Below are 20,224 nucleotides of genomic sequence, written 5' to 3'. Positions count from 1 at the left end.
CATCTCCCAATGAATGAATGTATCACGCAAGTGAGAACAAAATAATGATGCAAATTTCTTGACATCTCAACTTGTGCCTCTTGATTAAAATGGCAATTCCGATGCATTTGGTTTCATGTATTCCATGAGTGTTGTTTAGACTTACGTGGTGATTGCAGCAGCCACTTTAGGTCGGCACTCTGCTTTTTATGTAACCGTGAAAGTCTTGGATATTAAAGTCAAATGAAGAAAGTTAAATTGTTGTCCATTTTCACAACAACTGTAACAATACTCCAGACCATCACTGAGTAATTGATTCAAACAACAATTGATTTTTATGCAATTGTTTGAACACAAAGTAAGTAGCATTTAGTATGGATTTAATTTCCTATGTTCTTTTGCAGATTAGTCTTGGTTTGGCTTCTTGTAGCGAAAATACTAACTAGCAGTTTGTGGTTTAAAATATTTCTGTTCTGTGACTCAACAGTAACTGGAATGAGATGTCCCCTCTAGAAAAGGCAAATATCCAGAATTGTACTTCATACAATCATTCTTCAAAATCAGCTTTATTTTTTTGTTGATATTTCGGGTCTGGACCCTTCTTCAGAAAAGGGTCCAGACCCGAAACGTCAGCTTTCCTGGTCCTCTGATGCTGCTTGGCCTGCTGTGTTCATCCAGCTCTACATCTTGTTATCTCAGATTCTCCAACATCGGCAGTTCCTACTATCTACGTTTTATTTTGTTGTTGACCAAAATGCATCTAAGATTTATAATATATGCTGTTCTGCAGATAATCCTGAAATTCATGTCAACAGCAAATATTATTCCCGATTTTTCTTTTTTTTTTTGAGTACTGCTCTTAATTTGGGTACCAACTTAAGATAAGGGGTCTAAATTAAGTCCTTTAACCTGATATTTGTGATTTGTCTCAAGGTCGCGATACAAGAGGTTTAACTCTGTTGTATTGCTAGAAATTGGATTTAAAGCATCACTGTTGAGTAATTCCAATTTAATGGCACGTAGACAACTTACAGAAGTATATAATTATATAACCATTTGTCAGAATCACAGAAAGGTGTATGTTTAAACTTAGTTGAGCTTCATAGTAATTGAGTATACAGCAAGTCGTCTTTAAACATTGCTTCAGAAAACATTTTGCTTTAGGATCATTTAGTTAATGGGTGTCTGTATTCTTGTTGAACGCTGCAAGATTCATTTTCATCATGACCCACATAACCTGCAGTGTCTCCTGCTCTCTAAGGCAGGTGTGCACACCCACATTTACCAGCAATCCCTGTCTCTGCTGATACATCAATATCCTGGTTGAGCTCCAAGATATTTACTGAAGGTATGCGACGAGGGTGAGGGAAATAAGTCTTTGAATTTTACCTGTCGGTTTTCTGCAGTTTTGAATGCACAAAAAAATCTTGTTCTTTAAAAGTCACCAGGTGTCTTGTCTCTGTATCTGCTACGTTCAATACTAGTATAGAAAGCCATGATACAAATAAAGTTACAAGCTTCATGAATATATCTACAACTTTAAGTGAGGACTTGTGCATTGAAATTCCTTGAAATGTTTGAGTAATAAGGTGTTAGATAAGTGATCAGAGTGTGTTGGGAGATGGATTGGAGACAGAACATGGTGATAACATCCAACTCTGTTTGACAGGAACCATTTATCCAGGCATGTGTGACGTTCCTAAAGAGACGTTGCCCTTCCATTATGGGTGGACTGGCCCCAGAAAAGGAACAGCCCAAGAGTGCTCAACTCCCTCCAGAAACACTGGCTACCATGTTGGCCTGCTTACAAGCCTGTGCAGGGTAAGAATAGCACTTCATAAGTTTTCTTTAACAGAATATTGTTTCTGCTTTGTCACATTTCATGACCCAATGACAAACAGGTCAGAATTATTTTCCAAGTCAATGATATGTTATGAGTGGTGGGAAATCCATACCCGAGGTAGTCGGCTGTATTTTGAGCAAACCTCATTATGTTGGTTGTGTTTTGTTGTGCATTGCTGCCCCCCTGGAGTTGTTTTGTTTTGATCGTAAAGCGAGTGCTGCAAAATAAGGATGCAACTTTATGACCTGACACCATTGAGTTGCACTCGCTGATATTTTCTGATTTCGTCATTTTGTTAAGGCTGTAATACAGAATCTTGCATTGTACTAACTCTCAACAACAAAACAATCAGAAAAGGATTGGCTTTTCTAATACTGTTCCTATTAAGTATTTCATTAGGTTCACTTGAGTTATTGTACTCGACTTCATATGCTTTAGAAAAATATTTGCAAAGGTATCTCGGATGTAAACAAGGAATATGAATAAATTACTTGGCCGTTTGAGTCTTTTTTGCCATTCAAAATCTGAGGGTCAGGGAGTCACCAGGTTCTTTGACCTCACTGTTCCCTAAAACATACAGAAAAGTAACCACTAGATTTGACAATTCAATCTGTCAGGGCTGTTCTGGCTTTCTGTCTAATGTATATCTCTGCTCAGTTGATTTGTATTCCATTGAGATTCTTGCTAAAAGTCCTATCAAAATCAAAATGTCATCTCTGCTTCTCTCTCCACATGTGCTGCCAGACGTGTTGAGTTTCTTCACCATTTTCTTTTTGTTTCAGATTTGCTGCATATTTTGTTTTTAACAGCAAAAATGTGGTGTCTCTGTTTTAGAAAAATAAAAATGCCACAACATCTATAGCGTCTTGGAGTGAATATTCCAGTTTTCCAATGCCTTTATATGGGGAAAAAGTGCTTCCTAATGTCACTTCTGAATGCCCGAGTTTTAGTTTTAAGGCCATCCCCCACATGAGCATAAGGAAATTATTGAGCAGTTTGTTATTCTTAAAAAAAAATAAACTGATTCCTTCAGTAACATGGTTGGATCATTTGTAGCAAAAGCATTTCTTCTTTTCCTCACTCATCTTTCCATCTGTGTAATCTCCTGATAGATCGAAAAGTAAACTGGGTCAATATGGGGAGAAACTATTTGAAAGTTCCTCTTCAACTCCTGCAGACACTGGAAGCAATTGGAGGAGATCATGTGCTATCTATAAACACTGATGCGATCTCTGCCTCAAAGAACAAAACATGGAACTTTATGGCAAAGGAATAGACCTTTCGGCCACCGTGTCCATGCTGACAATTGTAGAACTTTCTAATCCGTATCAGAGATGACATTTTGATGTAATACTGAAGCAGCCCTCAAATGGAAGAGAGAAAATAGATACCACCTATTCGAATTGTACTTTTCTCTCCAATTCAACATGGTTGCCTGCACACTTCCCCTATCAGCCGCACTCAAATCTTTGATTTTTTTGTAACTTCCTATACCCACCTACGCGCACGCACTGCTTTCTAATTGGACGCTACCTGCCAGTTTGAATATACATTGCTGTATATAGATTATTCATTTAACCATTTACAAGGCTGCATAGCCGAGGCCCAAGAACAGTCCCTTGTGGACACTGATTACTTCATTTATTATTATATTCCTCCAATAGTGCCAAACTTGACCAATGCTGCAAGACATAAGCAGTGTTCAGTTTACATGTTAAAAACTATTGTTTGTTATTCAAGGGCATAAGATTGTAAGAAATAGGGGCACGAATAGGCCGTTTGGTCCCTCGAACCTGCTCCGCTATTCAGTAAGTTCATGGCTGATCAGACTGTGCTCTCAACTCTGCTTTCCTACTTGACCACTATAACCCTTGACTCTTGTACCTGAAAATCTGTTCAGAGTTGAATTAATAATAATAAAAGATTAACAACCGAGAGAAAGAACCATCTCGTCCATTCAGTGTTAAATATTAGCAGGATGACCAGTTCTCCTGGATTTCCTGGGAGGAAACTGCTGAAATTCTTCCTTGTTGCTGCATAATCACCTTTGGTGTCTGCATACACCACCTCCTTTCAAATGATTTTGAGTATAGTCCCTGAAAAATCTGAAAAAAGGAAATCTTTCATGTGCTGCAACTTAGTAATTGTTTTGCAGCTCTGTTCTTTCCTTTGCTAACGTGACATTTGTGTGACTCTAGAGCAGAGATATGACTGTGCTAACGTATCTGAGAAATTACAGAACTAAAATATATAACCTGGTAAAGAAATATGGGAACATATTTTCCATTTAAACGAATCCACTTGTTGAGTGATTTGAAATACATCTGGATGGAAAATTATCTTCAGTGTTTTTAATTGTTAGTCTTGCTGTTAAAAGTTGTACCCAACCACATGAAGTTCTGCAACATATCACCTGCCTCTTGGCGTTATGATGCTAAAATGGATTTTTTTGTTTTGCATGTTTCTAGCAATGCAGTACTTCTTGTAACCTCATTTATCATTATATTCCTGTGTTATTGGGTTATCCATTGAGTGACCCCCAAAGCAGCAATGTAGTTTGTTGACAGTAAAACTCTGTATGCCTTAAAAAAAAAACTTGCCCTATGATCCATATGTTGAGCAGAACGAATTAAGCACTGTTTTCAAATGGTTTTCTTGTTTGAGTGTATTTCCTTGGATAGTTTATGATCAGGGAGCATTAATGAGCAACAAATGCAGTCTGTTTTTCTTGCTGGAATGTCAAGTGCATTCCAGCTGTTGTAACAACGCCTGGGTGAATTGTTTATTAAAACTGTGCTGTGGCATGGTTCGTATTTTTCGCTATGTAAATCCATCTGACTGCACAACTCTTGATTGACAAACTGTTGCAAGTGCTTTATCACTAATCATGATCTGTGCACACAATAACCGTGTCACTGTTGTTAAACCCAACTGTCTTTGACTGCAGTAACAGTATACCTCAAAGCTCCTCATGGCCGGAAAGAGCTAACTTTAGCTTTGGGTATGTTGGTGTCTGAGGTGTATCTCTAATCTGATTTTTTTTCAACTGAAAATGAGTAAATCCTTGACTGCTATAAGTTCAGTCTGTTCTTTTGCCTGATAGAAATGAACTAACAGAAACTAAGTGGTAACCTGAATTCTTAGGTCATTGGATGCCATTATTGGATTTTTTTTTCTGTTGTTGAGTTATTATAATGCCATATTTCCTTTTTCTACTAGGAGTGTTTCACAGGAGCTGTCAGAGACTATTCTTACAATGGTGGCCAACTGTGGCAATGTCATGAACAAGGCCCGTCAGCCGCCACCTGGAGTAATGCCCAAGGTCCGCGCACCAAGTACCAGCAGTATAGAAACCATGTCACCTGTACAGGTACTAATAGCTAAGCGAAGCAAAGTTGTTTTCCACCTTTTAGTGTAATCCTTGCATATGATCAAATGGAAAATTTTATGGAAGCAAGCAGACTAATAAAAATATTGCCCTTTAAAAATTACAGTGCATGCTTGTAATTTAATAACTGGGTACAAATATCAGGGTCAATTTTCATTTGATTGCAAAATTGGCTGACTTAATTTTTCTGTTCTAAAGTTGGAATTTATAATTGTTTCAACAGATGTTTTAGCAGCCTTTTTTTTTCAAAGAAGGTTCAATGACAGTCTGTTTGTAGATATTCCATTGGTAAATGATAAGCACGTGAATACATATGCATTTGTAATCTTGGGATTAAACCAATAATCTTCTCCCACAAGATAAAATTCATATTTATGATTCAGTCTGGAAGAATCAACAGGAGAGATGTGATGCATTGGATTTCCCCACTTAATACAGCGAACACGTCATCTCGTCTCTCTATTAACTAACACATTGCTGTGCATGCCTGCCACTCCCAGCAATTTGCTAAATTCCTTGGGCCATGCAGTTCCCTCTTAGGGCCCCAGGTTTTCCTCTGATCTGAATGTTTCATAGCCTGGTATTTGAATCTGCAATTCTGGATCTGGTGAGAAAATTCCTTATGTGGCTGCACATTTGGCCTCATTCCAAATTGTTCTTGTATGGTTTTTCCAGCAATATTGTTCCCAGTCAGTTAGGACTGTAGCTTCCAATTCAGTGGAATCTGGATAAATAGATAATTCAGCACAGAGCCAAGATGCCAATCCTGGACCTCACGTTCACTGTTGAAAGCCACATCTAGCTACCAGTCTCTTTGGGATATGAGAGGACTATTGAGATAGATGAAGGGGAATAAAAACACAGCAGAGAAAATGGATGGTAGGGAAGATGGTGAGTTTGGGGGCGGGTGGGAGGGCAGTGGAAAATATACTTGGCAGTAGTGTCGGCACAACGCGAAAATGCCTGTTGTGGGTTTTCCTTGGAAAATCGTGCCAGAAAATCCCAACAAATGCAGATTCACCCTGGTTTGTACATCTCCTTTGAAGGGATGGAGGCACATCAGTTTGAATTAGCTGCACAGCCCAGGTTAGGTTGTGCAAAGTGGCCAGGGTTTGTTCGCAGTCAAAAAAAAGCCCTGTTGGAAATCTTTATATAGGCAATGGGTGAGGACCGGATTGGGCCAGCTGTGATGTCTGTCTTTCCCCATGTGCAAATAGACTACTGGTGCTCATTATCAGGTCATAAATGAAGGATAACAATCTTGACCATGGAACATAGGAGTAGGTGTTGGCCATTTAATGAGATCATAGCCCAACTCCATATACCTGCCTTTTAATACCTTTCCTTACAAAAATCTATCTCTCAGAGGGCAACAAGTCCTAATACCTGTTAAGATACCAACAGCTTGGGGTGGATTGGAATTACTAGCAGTAGTGAAATTAAGCTACCATTTGAAGAAGAGAGGGGAGTTTGGATTCTTGATCAGAACTGATTTTTTTTTTGTGTACCCATCAACAGTACTGAAAACGCAACAGCTCAGCAATGGTTCAAACTTACAGGATAAACTCAAATACTTTCTCAATTGATGGAGATTCTTCAGAGCTTACGGATCCAGTTTAATGCCAAGTAGCCTGACCCACTTTCGTGTGCAGATATATTTGCACAAGTTCAATGATGCTACCTTCGCAAATCCAAAGATTTTCTTTTCTGTTTTCCTTGATCAGTGGAGAGAGTTCATTGGAGCTTTACTCATAGCACAATCAGCACTTGGTATCAGTAGCAACTTAAAGATAAGACTGCTCAATGTTGCTTAGCCAGGCTGGGAAATTTATTAGTGTGTGGTGAAGTGTGTAATCAAGTAAAGGACTGCAGGTAATGCTTTGATATTCTCTACCTGATGCAAATTTACACTGTTGCTATTTTTAAAAAGGGTCATTTTAAAAGGGTTTTAGTAGTAGGCCAAACAAAAACAATTCTTTAAAATTTAATGCGTTATGTCTTTGAAGCTGATTTATATTTCTCTTTGCCCCATACCACATGCTCTTTTTAGATTGACCCATTGTCTGGCATGGCTTCGTTGACTATTGGTGGATCAGCTGCGTCTCTCACTCCAAGTATGCAGGGTTTTACTACTAACTTGAGTTCTGCATTCAACACCCCTCAATCACCAGCAAAAGCCTTTCCACCACTCTCTACACCAAATCAGACAACTCCTTTCAGTGGAATTAGCGGTCTTCCTTCTCAACTCCCAGGTTAGACCATCCCAGAAATGTTTGTGATGACTGGTCTGCTGTCGTCAAGTGTAATTTACTGTATATGCTTGCATAGTCAATGATAACATCTAAAGTTATCTACAGTCTTTCTTTACCAGGTTAATTTATAAGGTTAGATTATAATATGGTGTAACTTGCTGCTGCAGTCACATTTTAAGCACGCTACAATACAATTAGTTAAGTTTATCTGGCTTGAGCCTGCTGAAGACTGGAGAAAGAGAGGAATACCAAGCCTTACTCTTATTAAATGACTTATCCAGTGGCGGCAGTTGTTTTGAAGTATTTCCCAGTAATTGATGGTACTAGACTAGTCAGATCTTGGACAGAAACTTGGCTGGGTAGATCATAATTTTCTAAAATTTCTATTAACGAAATGATCTATTGCTAAAACATAAGCACACAATGCTGTCTTTGTTTCAATAAAAAAAATTAATAGCAGTAATGAAGGTAAAGGAAAGAAACACCCTTTTAACACTGACATTTTTTTTAACTCCGTAGCAATAACCCAAGTGTTAGTAGATTGAACAGATATAATAGCTTTGTATCAGAATCAGTACACCCTGGTACAACTCAGAAACATTGTTACAATTCTAACAACGTGTGGTGCAGCACATCTAGCAAGGCCCAGTCCAGTTAATTTTCAAGAGAGACTTTTTTTAAAAATACTTTTGGCCTTGAAGGAAATAAAATTTCAAATCATCTAGAACTGTAGATAGCTCTTTCTTTATTATGAGACTCCTTACTTGACTGTTGTCTAGTGCTATACTATCACTGACCGTTCTTCAATTCCTTCTTCCTTTTTAAAACTTCAAAATCTTTTCTTTCCACTGACTCCATCCCACTACTCTGATCTCGGAATAATAACATACTCTGAGATTTCATTACTTTGAGCATCTTTTCATTGAAATGCTGCCTTTCATCTGACAGACCATTGAAAGACTTCTCAAGTTTTGGAGCTTAATAATGCTTTTCTCTCAAATGACTTTTCAATGCAGACAAAAAAATGAAAGTTAAAGTCTGGAAGGTCCTCCCTCTCAGCCCTCTAGGTCACTACTTCTCACTTGGAACTATGGATATTGCAGTGTTTTTAAAGTTGATTGTTAATTGCTGTACTGTTCTATGTTAACTCTAAGCACATGCATCCACAACCCATGTATTTAACCTGGAATTCCAAGGTCCCAGAGCCGCAGTAAAAATATCAAAATACATACATAAATCTCTCAGTTTCATCTCAAAACTCTAAATCCAGCTTTTACAGTTTGTAAGCAGTCCCTACTGTCTGCATTTCTTTTGGAAGTAGAAACCAAACAAACATGGTATGTAGTTCTGCACCAATCTCTTGGGAAAGAATAGTGCAGAATATCATAGATTAACATGTTGTCGTGCCAAATAAACCCAGTTTCTAAAGCTTGCTCTGGATATTTTGGCTTCAAGGTTGGAACCACAAACTATTGACTACCTAAACTGCACCTGCCTTTTATTTTTGTGTGAAACAGCAAGAATAAATGTGAGCTAGTATGTGATTCACAAACCTGATGGAGAAATGTCCGATTGAGGCTTGACTTGCTCTCGATACGTTTGTCATCTGATGGCATTGTATTCTGGAATTGAAGCATTCTGTCAGTCAGTTCGAATGTTATGCTAGCCAGAAGGATTGCCCTGGAAAGGGAGGAAGGAGTTGAAGAGATTTCTGCATCATAGGACCGGTTCTGATGGTGAAATCAAAAGAAAACTGATGTGTGATGTACTTGTAGCCTTGTCTGTTAACTCCTTCATAAGACTAAGAAGAAGCTACTAATGTGGAAATCTTTGATTTTGTATCTACAGGTAGTTTGGGTACAGGGAGTTTGAGTGGTATGGGAACTGGTGGACTTGCACTACCAACTGTGAACACTGATCCCTTTGGACAGCGAAAGATGAGCACATCTGGACTGAACCCACAGACATTCCAGCAGAGTAAGATGAAACCTTGTAAGTGGTTGTGTTGTCTGTGACTGTTGTGAGAATGTGGCCTAGCTAGTTGATTCCGCTGCCTTGGTTTAAAGATATCATGTAATCAGAACTTGAAGGAGATTTCCTAATTTAATGAATCAAAGCTGTTTATTCAAAAGCTTGTCCTGGTCTTTTTCCTGGTGCATTTTCAGTAATCATTGTATTCAGAAGGTGCACAGGTTCTTGCCTGTGTCACAAATTAGGCTTCTGCTGTAGGAATGAGCAATAAACGCTAGTCTTGCCAGTGATCCCTGCTCCTCATGAATGAATAAAGGAGAGACCAAACTGGGTTGATTTTTTTTATTTAAAGTTGGGTTTACTAAAGACCTGCCTATCATCTGCATTGATGGCAACTGAATTACTTAGCTGAAGTGAAAGGGTTGTAATAGCCAGCAAAGACCTAGCTTCTACTGATAACTAATGTGGGAACTTTGGCAAAGAAATTGGATTAGCAGAAAAACAATTCCATATTAGCAGATGTGCATTATTCAGATAATTGGCTAGCTGAGGCAGCATTTTGGGGAGGCATATAAAGCCTTTTTGTTTGAAAACAACTTCTACAAAGCACTTTCAAAAAGATTTTTAAATGCTTTGGAAGAAAAATGATATTTGAAACCTTGTCTTGATTTTAATCCTCCAATAATAAAGGAATTTCTGCATCTGGAGCCAAAAAAAACTGAGAGAAGCCAAAGTCAAACAACAAAATTGAAAGGTCTAGAATTATCAGTCAGTACTTATTCATTCGAGTGCCTAATGTGCTGAAGGAGGTGCAGCTTTGGAACTTTGCTTTAAGTTTGGCTGGACAAACTAGGAAATGGGACAGAAAATTTGAGATTAGGACCAAGGCTTTTGCAAGGGCCCGGAGGATGAAGATCGATGCTTTGGGGAACTGTAGAGGTTTGTTCTTCGCTTCTACCGATCTTAAATAACTTGTCTCCTAAACCTATACTGAGAAGTATAATCCGCTCTCAGCCTGTTTTGAGCTCTGTTTTAGGATGCCCCGGTGGATGCATGCATCTGTTACGAATGTTTGTCTGCATGTTTGTGAAATGCCAGGCCACTTTTCCTCTTAGTTATTAAACTGAACTAGACAAAGTAATGACCAATTTGGTACTCGTTTTATGTAAAAATAAAATGTTAGATCCAAACCCATTTAGCTTGTGGCAAATCCTTACCTACTGATTTTTATTTAAATCTGTTAACTTTTTGTTTAAAAATGACTATTTCTGTTATAAACTTGTTAAAAACTTGTATGAGGAATTCTTAAACTTTGTTTTAATTTACATAGCTAGGAGTTGAATAAAATGCTCTCCCGAACTGATAATTCATTCATGCATCAGTGCAAGTGAAATCTAGGCAGTGCCAAGTTAAAGATGCTAGTCTCTAAGATATTGTGACTCACTTAAAATGCATCATTCTCAGCAAGTGGAAGTGTCTGCAATTGGATTCTGTTGAGATTAATTTTCAAATCCTGAAAATGTTGACCATGAAAGGGGTTAATTTTCACCCAGCAACTTTGATTTCTGCTAGAATTGTCTTTGCTTCTAAACCCTTCATCAGCTCTATGTGGGCTGATTGCCCTCCAACACCTCAATCAACTCACTGCTTTTCCTTTGCAATCTCTGGTTGCAAGTGTTAGCAAAATATTCCTCCACATTGGAAGCATAGGTGCCATTGTACATTCAGCCCTTGAGCTTATTTTACAAATTATAGTGGTATGTTCCTTTTGAATTTCTTCATGTCAGGATTTAGGGTGCTCTTGTGGAGCTGAACTTGTACTTATCCATGCAGTCACTCCAGCGTATCTGATGATAATTAATTATGCCTCTTGCCATGTGAAGAACATAGGATGGGTTGCCTGTATTCACACTTGAACTTTAACCTATCATCCCCAGTGTGTCAGTACTTAGAGAAGGGAATAATGCAAGTGTAATCTCAAATATGAATCTCATTATATCATTAATTATAATGTGAATTCAAATAGAATCAATCTGAAATATTTGCAAGCAAAATATTGGAGCTTGCTTGTAATAGTTTCTTGAAATGTTGCATGATTTGTTTATTAATTCTGCAGTTAAGATCCATTGCTGACAAGCCATGTATATTGCTAATACACCAGTCCGTAGCTTTGCACATACTGTTGAATAGCAATTAAATTTTGATGAGAGTTTTTTCTCCCGTTTGTTACCATCCCACACAGCTGACCTCTCTCAGGTATGGCCAGAGGCAAATCAGCACTTTAGCAAGGAGATCGATGATGAAGCAAATAGCTACTTCCAGCGTATCTACAACCATCCACCCCATCCTACCATGTCTGTTGATGAGGTGAGTGTGCACAGTCACTGAAGATACATTTACTGCTTATTTAGATGTGAGTTCATTTTTGAGTACGAAATGACTTTGAATAGGCTAAACTCATAACTCTTTTAGACAATGTTGCTTCGGGCTTTTTCTTAAATTTTCTAATTTGCCTGCCTGCCACCTGATATTAGATGCTCAACTTGTCTAAATCAGCTTGCAGTCCCCTTAACTTTCAATCCTGCCCAGTTTGTGTTGTCAGCACACTTGGAAATGTTGCATTTGGGTCCGTCATTTAGGCCATTTATGTATCACATGAACAGCTGGGGCCGAAGCACTGATCCTTGCAATACCCCACAAGTCACTGTCTACCACCTAGAAAAAGGTCTATTTATTTTTATTTAGTTTATATCAACCAATTTCCCAATCCATGCCAATGTAATGCCCTATCCATGTGCCTTAATTTTGCCCACTGACGACTTATGTAGGTCGTGATCCAAAGCTTTCTGAAAATCCAAATGCACCACATCCACTGGTTTTTGACTTATCTATTCTACTGGTCACATCCTCAACAGAAAACTCCAGTAGATTTGTTTAGCATAATTTGCCTTTTTTAGACCTACGTTGGCTTTGTCCAATAAAAACAAAATATTGTGGATGCTGGAAATCTAAAATAAACTCAAAATGCTGGAGAAACTGTGGTCTGGCAGCATCTGTGGAGAGAGAAACATTTAATATTTGAGTATGTTACAACTGAAGGAAGTCTGCAGGAGGATTATGCTGGGCTCTAAACATTAATTTTGTTTCTTACCACAGATTCTCCTAGATTTGCTGAATTTCTTCAGCATTTTCTGTTTGTTTCTGGCTTTGTTCAATCCTGTTAATGCTTTCCAAGTATTCTGTCATTGCACTTGCTGTAATAGATTTCAGCATTTTCCCCACCACTAATCTTAAGTCTGTAATTCTCTACTTCTACTCCCTTTTTAAATAGTGGAGTTACATTTGCCTCACTCTCTGATCTGTGCGAACTGCTCCAGAGTCTACAAAATTTTTTGAAGATGACCAGCAAAGTATCCAAAATTCCAAGGCCACTTTCTTCAGTACTCAGGGATGTAGATTCAGGTTCTGGTGATTTCAGCCTTCAACTCTATCAATTTTCCTAGAACTACTTTCTTTATTAATACTGAGTTCTGCACTTCTGCTGTCTCACTCAGCCCTTGGTTCCCTAACATTTTAAGGAAGTTATTAGTGCTCTTTTTTTGTGAAGACAGAACTAAAGTGTGTGGTCTTTTATTTCTTTGCTCTCCCGTTATAATCTGTCTGGGTTCTGACTAAGGAATCTTAGGAACCTGTCCATCTTCTCTCCCACCTTTCCGCCCCTCCCACCTTTCTGCCCCTCCCACCTCACTGATCAATCCCCACCACTCCCTACCTGCACTCACCTGTGACCATCCCACGTACCTTCCCCAACCCCACCCCTCATCTCTATTTATTTCCCAGCTCCCTTCCCCCTCCCCCTTTCTGAAGAAGGGTCTAGGCCTGAAATGTCAGTCTTCCTGCTCCTATGATGCTGCTTGGCCTGCTGTGTTCATCCAGCTCTATGCCTTGTGATCTTAGGAGTAGTTGTTTTTCCTAAACTTTATCTCTTCACATGTTTGTAAAAGCATTTACAGTCAGGTTTTTAAGTTCTCTGTAACTTTACTCTCCTACTCTGTTTTCCTCCTTTTGATCAAGCTCTCCTCATAAAACAGTCCTTTCATACCATGATAAACCTAGTGAACCTTCAATGCCTCCGATGTCGGTATATCTTTGCTCGGATAAGAGGTCCAGTACTGTATGCAGTATTCTATGAGTGGTCTGACCAGTACATTGTATAGGTTTAGTGAAACCCTTCCTATTTTAAGACTCCATTCTCTTTTGAAATAAAGGCCAATCTTTCATTTGCCTTTCCCATTACCTACTGAGCTTGGACTCATATTTCCCCACATTATATTTCAAGTGCTAATTTTTTTTCCCCCACTTGCTTAACCTGTCTATATCCCTCTACAGACTCTGTCATCCTAACTAACTTGCCTTCCCACCTAGTTTTGTCATTTGCAAATTTGGTGATTATTTGATGTATTTCTAGTTCTCTACTATTGCATCCTTTATACTATACTCTTAAAATTTTCCCAGTGAGAAATGTTAAGCTTCCTTAAATATTTTTCTGTCTAGTCTTCTGTGACTTCTCCAGAATCTAAGGAGTCTGGGAAGTTTACTGCCAGTGCATCCACTACCTCTGTAGCTATTCTTTTAAATCCTCAACTGCAGCCATTAGGGTCCAGTTTTTAGTCCCATTAGTTTCCATAGGCCTATTTTCTCCAGTAATAGATATTGTTCGTATTCTTTTTTATCCTCTCCATTCTGCTGTCCTCCTGCCCCCCTCTCTGCCCCACCCTCTCCCTTTCCTGATTATCCTGCCTTATTATACATCACCGATCCAAAATCGCCTGATCCCTGTTTGGATTTACAACATATAGCTCTCGGAAGCTGTTCTGAATATGCTCAATGAATTCTTCATGGCTACCTTTTTTGCAAACTTGATTTTCCCAATCTATGTGAAGATTAAAGTCACCCATGAACAGTTACTTTTTTTTAACATGCTCTCATGATGTCTTGATTTATTCAGTGCCCTACAATATATCAGCTGTTATGGGGTGTGAAGACTATAGCCACCACTGCTTGCTTTCTGTCGTTATTTCTGATCTCCACCCTACATCTTCCAGTCCTATATCATTGATCATTTCTTGCTGTCATTTTATTCCATCTTGTATGAACAAAGCCACCGCAATACCTTTCCCTTCTTGCCATAGAAGCTGTAAGATCAAGCCCATTATCCTGTATCTGTGCCATTAATTCATTTATTTTGTTCCAAATACCATGTCCGTTTAAGTGCCATTCATTTTGCCTTCTAAACTGCTTATTCTCCTTTAGTGCCAACTGCAAATTATAATGAAATTAGGTTGGCACCTCTGGCCCTTTGTGCATCTGGAGGCCTATCTCTGGCTATTAAATATGTCTGAATCAAGATTCAGAGGAGCTAGGGCATCACACAATCCTACATACAATTTAAAATGACCTACTTAGCAGTGAAGCATTCTTTCAGCATCATTCTTGAATCAATAGAGGCAGTGGTGCTGGATATTTTATTTTTCTTTTGAAATATCTTGATGCAATATTTGATCTCCAGTCAAACAATTAATGTCAAAACTTGTTGAATTAGATATCTACTGTCCTGATCTTAATGAAAAGAAGAACTTGAGGTAGAAAAAAATTCTTAAAGACAGGACTCATTAGAAATTAAAAGTTCCCAAGTTGAGAGTTAAGGTGAATTTGACACATTGTGACACTGGCTAAACATTTGAAATTTATGAAATGAATTGCTATTTTGTGAAAACAGCCTATGTTGTGTTGGAATGGTTTTTAAAAAAAAAACCACTGACCTGAAATCCCTGGTGTGGATATGTCAAAAAATAGTTGGTTCACTGAAAGTTGTATTTAAAAATGCTTAATCCCAACATTTCCCTCAGTTTTTGTTCAGCTCAGTAAACTTAGTTCAGTTAATTTTAGTAATTGAGGGCTTAGGGATTTAATTCAAGATGCACTGATCTTAGGTACGGATATCGATCTCTAGACCCAAAATGAGAAATTGAACTTGTGGGATGCAGATCAACTATGATCCAAGTGAATAGAGAACAGAGCTGAGTGATTGAATGTCCTTTTTCCGTTATGTTATAACCACTTCACTTCTTTCCATGTCACCAATTGCTTTTAATGCGAACTCTGAGAAATGGTGTTAATGTGTTAAATTTCTTCCTTTTTTTTGCAGGTTTTGGAAATGCTGCAGAGGTTTAAGGATTCCAGCATTAAACGTGAAAGAGAAGTTTTTAACTGTATGCTACGCAATCTGTTTGAGGAGTATCGCTTCTTCCCCCAGTACCCAGATAAAGAGCTGCACATCACTGCCTGCCTGTTTGGTGGAATTATCGAAAAGGGGCTGGTCACCTATATGGCATTGGGACTTGCACTGCGCTATGTTCTTGAAGCTTTGCGTAAACCTTTTGACTCCAAGATGTACTACTTTGGTATTGCTGCACTAGACAGATTTAAAAATAGGTAAGTTTTATTCTCCGCCCCCCCCCCCACATCCCAGTATCAGGAAGTAGACATGGACAAATGCACACAAAAGGGAAGGTTGAACAGTGATCGAGTTGGGACTACTGGTCAATTCGTCATGTCACTTATTTGTTTGTTGAGGAATTTAAGCTATTTCAGAGCACATACTTCACATTGTTTGTTCAAAGTGGAATCTGAACATGAACAGGTAATCGGGTTTAAGCACTGTCCTTTCGTATCTGGGGCCAAGTCTGATACAAGTTTCTGGTCAAATGAATTTTTGAAAATCTCGACCTAAGTCCTGCATGTGAATCCACTTTGTGCTTTAATTTACTTGGTTCAAATGGGTGGTCAAAGTGTAAGTATCACACTGATTCAGCTGGGGTCTTTGTTAGACCCTTAGAGGGTTGTTAAGTGCAAGGGCTTGATGTGAAAATTAGCTGCAAAAATTGCAAGTTGGCTTCATTTTCTGTACTTCATTGATCTCTTTTTGAAATATAAATTGATAACATCAAGTGCACTGGTCTTATCGGCTCTATTTTGTTACTTGTTTCAAAGTAGCCCATCACATTTAGAAAGGCATGCCTATAGCTGCCCAGCATTATCCCCCACTTTTTTTTTTTTTTTTTTTTGAAAACAGCATATAACATTTGCAATTCTCCAGCCTTCTGGGATGACCCACACATCCAAAGAGGTGGTGTTGGACTGGGTTGGACAAGGTCAAAAATCACACAACACTAGGTTATCGTCCAGTAGGTTTATTTGAAAACACTAGCCTTATGAGCATCGCTGCTTCAGGTGCAGTGAGAGGCACATCAAGACACAGAATTTATAAGTGAAAGATCAAAGGAAATAGATTGTCTGCAATTGCAGATTCACCCCATAGATTTACATGCAGTTGTGTGCATGAGAGGTTGGGGTGGTGTGCGTTTGGGGGGGGGGGGGGGGGGGAGGGAAGAGAGGTTACACTGACAAGTTGAAGAAAGGTGTTCTGAAATCCAAAGCTGGGGTGAATGGAGTGAAACTGTTCCCCTCAGCATTGGTTTGAGAATCAGCACTGAATTGGAATGCACAATTGCCAACATTTGTGAATAGCAAATGTTTCATATGTTCTGAAAAGTCCATTTGTTTCCCCATTTAATTGATTAAGTCATTCTCATAAATAGCCTTCAAATTTCAATAATTATTCTCACCTTAAGTTTTGACTGGACTCACTGTTCATTTACTGGTAATAGTAGAGGTGAAAGCTTAGTGGTATTATCGCTAGATATAAATCCAGGGACCCTGGTAGTATTCTGGGGACCTGGGTTTGAATCCTGCCATGGCCAATTCTGGAATTGAATTCAATAAATATCTAATTTAGAGTCTAATGAGTGGCCATGAAACAGTTGTCGTTTGTCAGAAAGCCAATCTGGTTCATGAATGCCCTTTTAGGGAATGAAACTGCTACCCTTACCTGGTCTGGCCTATATGTGACTCCAAACCCCACAGCAATGTGATTAATATTTAGCTGCCCTCTGGGCCATTAGGAGTGGGCAATAAATGCTGGCCTGACCAGTGATGCTCACATCCTGCGAATGAATTTTTTTAAAAAAAATCTTGCAGAGATCTGGCATCGCGGGCTTATTAGAATTATTACACCACTGGGAAGAGGTCGAAAGATCAGAACATTCACCTATCTTCTCCTCCTATAGATTATCAGTTGTTTGTCCTGATTAGTGCAAAATGGAAAACTTGGGCAAGGTGGCTCTCTTTGAATATAAAGTTCTGCACTGCTAGGCATATGCCTCAATCATTTGCAGAGTGAAACACCACAAACTTGTACCTTCTAACTCAACCACACACAATTTCAGTCAGAGTTCATTTATATGTGCTCAAACAAAACACCAATTCATGTTCTCTACTAGCATACCATTGGCGGAACATTATTACAGTGCACCCTTCCAAATTTAATACACTTATAATTTGTCCTTATAATTTGTAGCATGACAAATTGGCTGATACCGCAACAGCTTCTGTGTATAGGTAATCATATGCAATAGTGCCTGTGGCTTAGTCTATCATGAAGTAATTACTTTATCTCTTAATTTTGTAATTTTAGATTGTGCGCTTGTGTTGGGATAGTAACAACACAGCCAAAATCACCCTAAATTTTTTTTAACCAGCTTTATTTTAGAATAGATCTCATGAGCCTTTTGCATGTCAGTGTTCATGTGCAAGAGACATTATTTATTCAGATTCCTTCTGGGCATGTTCCTAAAGGCACTCAGCATTTTGTGGTATTTGTACAGTTGCATGATAGCCTGGAAATCCTCCTTGGTCTGTATTTCCTTTGTCAGTTGCTACTTCATTATTTAATTAGCAAATTTAGCAAAATACTGCAAATGGCAGCATATGTGAAATAAAAGCAGAACGTCTAGAAATGCTCAGCAGTGTTTTCTAGTTATCAATGTAATGTTTCCCCCATTTCTCCACCGACAATGCTAGATCTTCTGAGTATTTGCAGCATTTTGCTTTTCTTGAGCTTTTGAGTAATATGACGCTGGTGAAATCTGAAAGTCATAATGCCCAAGATTAGCCACCGTACAGTACTTGACTGGTGTTTTTTAAAAAAATTAGTAAAGGTGCTTAATAAATCAAAAAGCTCTGCTGTATCACCTAAGAAAATCCCTTCTCCTGCCCACCTGCTAACAGCCAAGCTTCAGTCTTCAATTTGACCCACAGCATACTGTTAACCTTGAAGTTTAGCAATTTATAATAGGTCTAGTTGCATCAGTGACCAACTAGGGCCATTTTGTGCATTGGATAATTAGAATGAGTAAATATCGAAGTGCTGGTAACTTTATTTGGATAAATGACCTAACCTGAAGTTTATGGAGAAGACTGATCAAATTGGTACAGGCGAATTGGCCCCTTTTGAACGTTTAAAGACCAGAGAACACCAATAAAAAGATCAAAAAGATGTAGGGGAAACTGGTGTAGGTGTTATGACAATTTAGAGGTGGGTGGTATCAATTTAATTTCTGGTGCTATTGGATTCGTTTCTGAAGAGGGCATGTTATATCGAGGTTTAAAACATAATGTACCTTTTTTTCTCAGATTATGATAAATTCACTCCAGTCACAGCAATGTAAAGCAGTTTTAAACTTTGAAAATATATATGTTTATGCAATTATTTTCTTGTATGATATAGTTACCTTTTCTGTTTGTATGAATGCCTACTTGAACAGGTTACTCTAATGATGAATTTCTTCTCTGTTTATAGATTGAAGGACTATCCCCAGTATTGTCAGCACTTGGCTTCTATTGGCCACTTCTTACAGTTTCCTCATCATTTACAGGAGGTAAATAATACTTGAAAAATGATCTGAGAGCTTTTGTAGCCACATTTCAGCTATTTTTATTCTGACACCCACATCCCAGCTGTTTTAGTTATAGTGATCTCAATGGTGGAAACAGCTAACAAGCGTGACTTTTTTTTTTGTGCGATCTTTCTCTGCATGGGACTAGTATCCAAGGTTGATCAAAATAAAAGTACAGAACTTTTTTTTGCAGAATCTCATCGCACATCAGTATTTCTGTGTTTTGTACTTAGTAATTTGCTCTGTGTAGAATTTGTTGCATGTTTCAAAAATATCTAAAAACATAGATAACTCCCACAGATGCCCAAAAGACTTTTGAATAAGAGCTACTGTGCTATATGTCCTTTTTTGTTCTGGAGTGCACCAATTTGTGCTGTCTCTCCCTCATCCTCCTGCCACTTGAAAAAATGAGCATCTTTCCTAGAGTTCAGTTCAACATTCACTGTGAACAGGATTGTAGATACGATCTTATTGCGGACCTGCTTAACATCCAAGTATGTTTACAGCACAAACCTCTAACTAGGGTTCAGGACTTCTGACTAATTACTTACCCACTCCTTTCACCTCTCATTCTCTCGCACCAATGTTCAAAGGAATTCGAGTGTCCATTACTGGCACTTTCCCCACTTCCCAAACTGAAGTCAATTAAATCTAAGGCCAAGTATTAAAAGCAGGACCTATATTGATAGAAAACAGAAATTCGTGGAAAAACGCAGCAGTCTGGCATCATCAATGGTTAGAAATCGGTATCAACATTTTGGGTCCGATGACCCTTCTTCACAGCTACATATATACCTGTATTGATAGCTTACTTTTACCTGTGGGAGAGCTTTCACTGAGAGCAGCATCAAGGGTCCCTCTGAGTTTCAAGTCTGTTTGGTTAAAGCAGGTAGATTCCAATTTTAGGTAGATTCCAATTTTAGGTAGATTCCAA

At 38.5% G+C, this 20,224-nt stretch overlaps 1 protein-coding gene across 6 annotated transcripts in view; it reads left to right on the top strand.

Annotated features, from left to right (window-relative positions):
- cnot1 (CCR4-NOT transcription complex, subunit 1) overlaps positions 1-20,224 on the top strand; it is a 92,657-nt gene that overhangs the window by 8,992 nt on the left and 63,441 nt on the right. For 4 of the 6 annotated variants that reach the window (XM_048605895.1, XM_048605892.1, XM_048605891.1 and 1 more), the window contains exons 5-11: positions 1,649-1,800; positions 5,042-5,192; positions 7,261-7,462; positions 9,311-9,454; positions 11,676-11,800; positions 15,642-15,928; positions 19,194-19,272. In XM_048605895.1, the coding sequence (XP_048461852.1) occupies positions 1,649-1,800; positions 5,042-5,192; positions 7,261-7,462; positions 9,311-9,454; positions 11,676-11,800; positions 15,642-15,928; positions 19,194-19,272 (1,140 nt within the window). The remainder of the gene's footprint in view (positions 1-1,648; positions 1,801-5,041; positions 5,193-7,260; positions 7,463-9,310; positions 9,455-11,675; positions 11,801-15,641; positions 15,929-19,193; positions 19,273-20,224) is intronic. The other 2 variants (XM_048605896.1, XM_048605893.1) reach the window with 1 other exon arrangement.

The sequence above is a fragment of the Rhincodon typus genome, chromosome 15 (assembly GCF_021869965.1).
Source record: "Rhincodon typus isolate 14 chromosome 15, sRhiTyp1.1, whole genome shotgun sequence".
NCBI classification, from domain to species: Eukaryota; Metazoa; Chordata; class Chondrichthyes; order Orectolobiformes; family Rhincodontidae; genus Rhincodon; species Rhincodon typus.
This window is presented reverse-complemented; position numbering and strand designations above follow the sequence as displayed.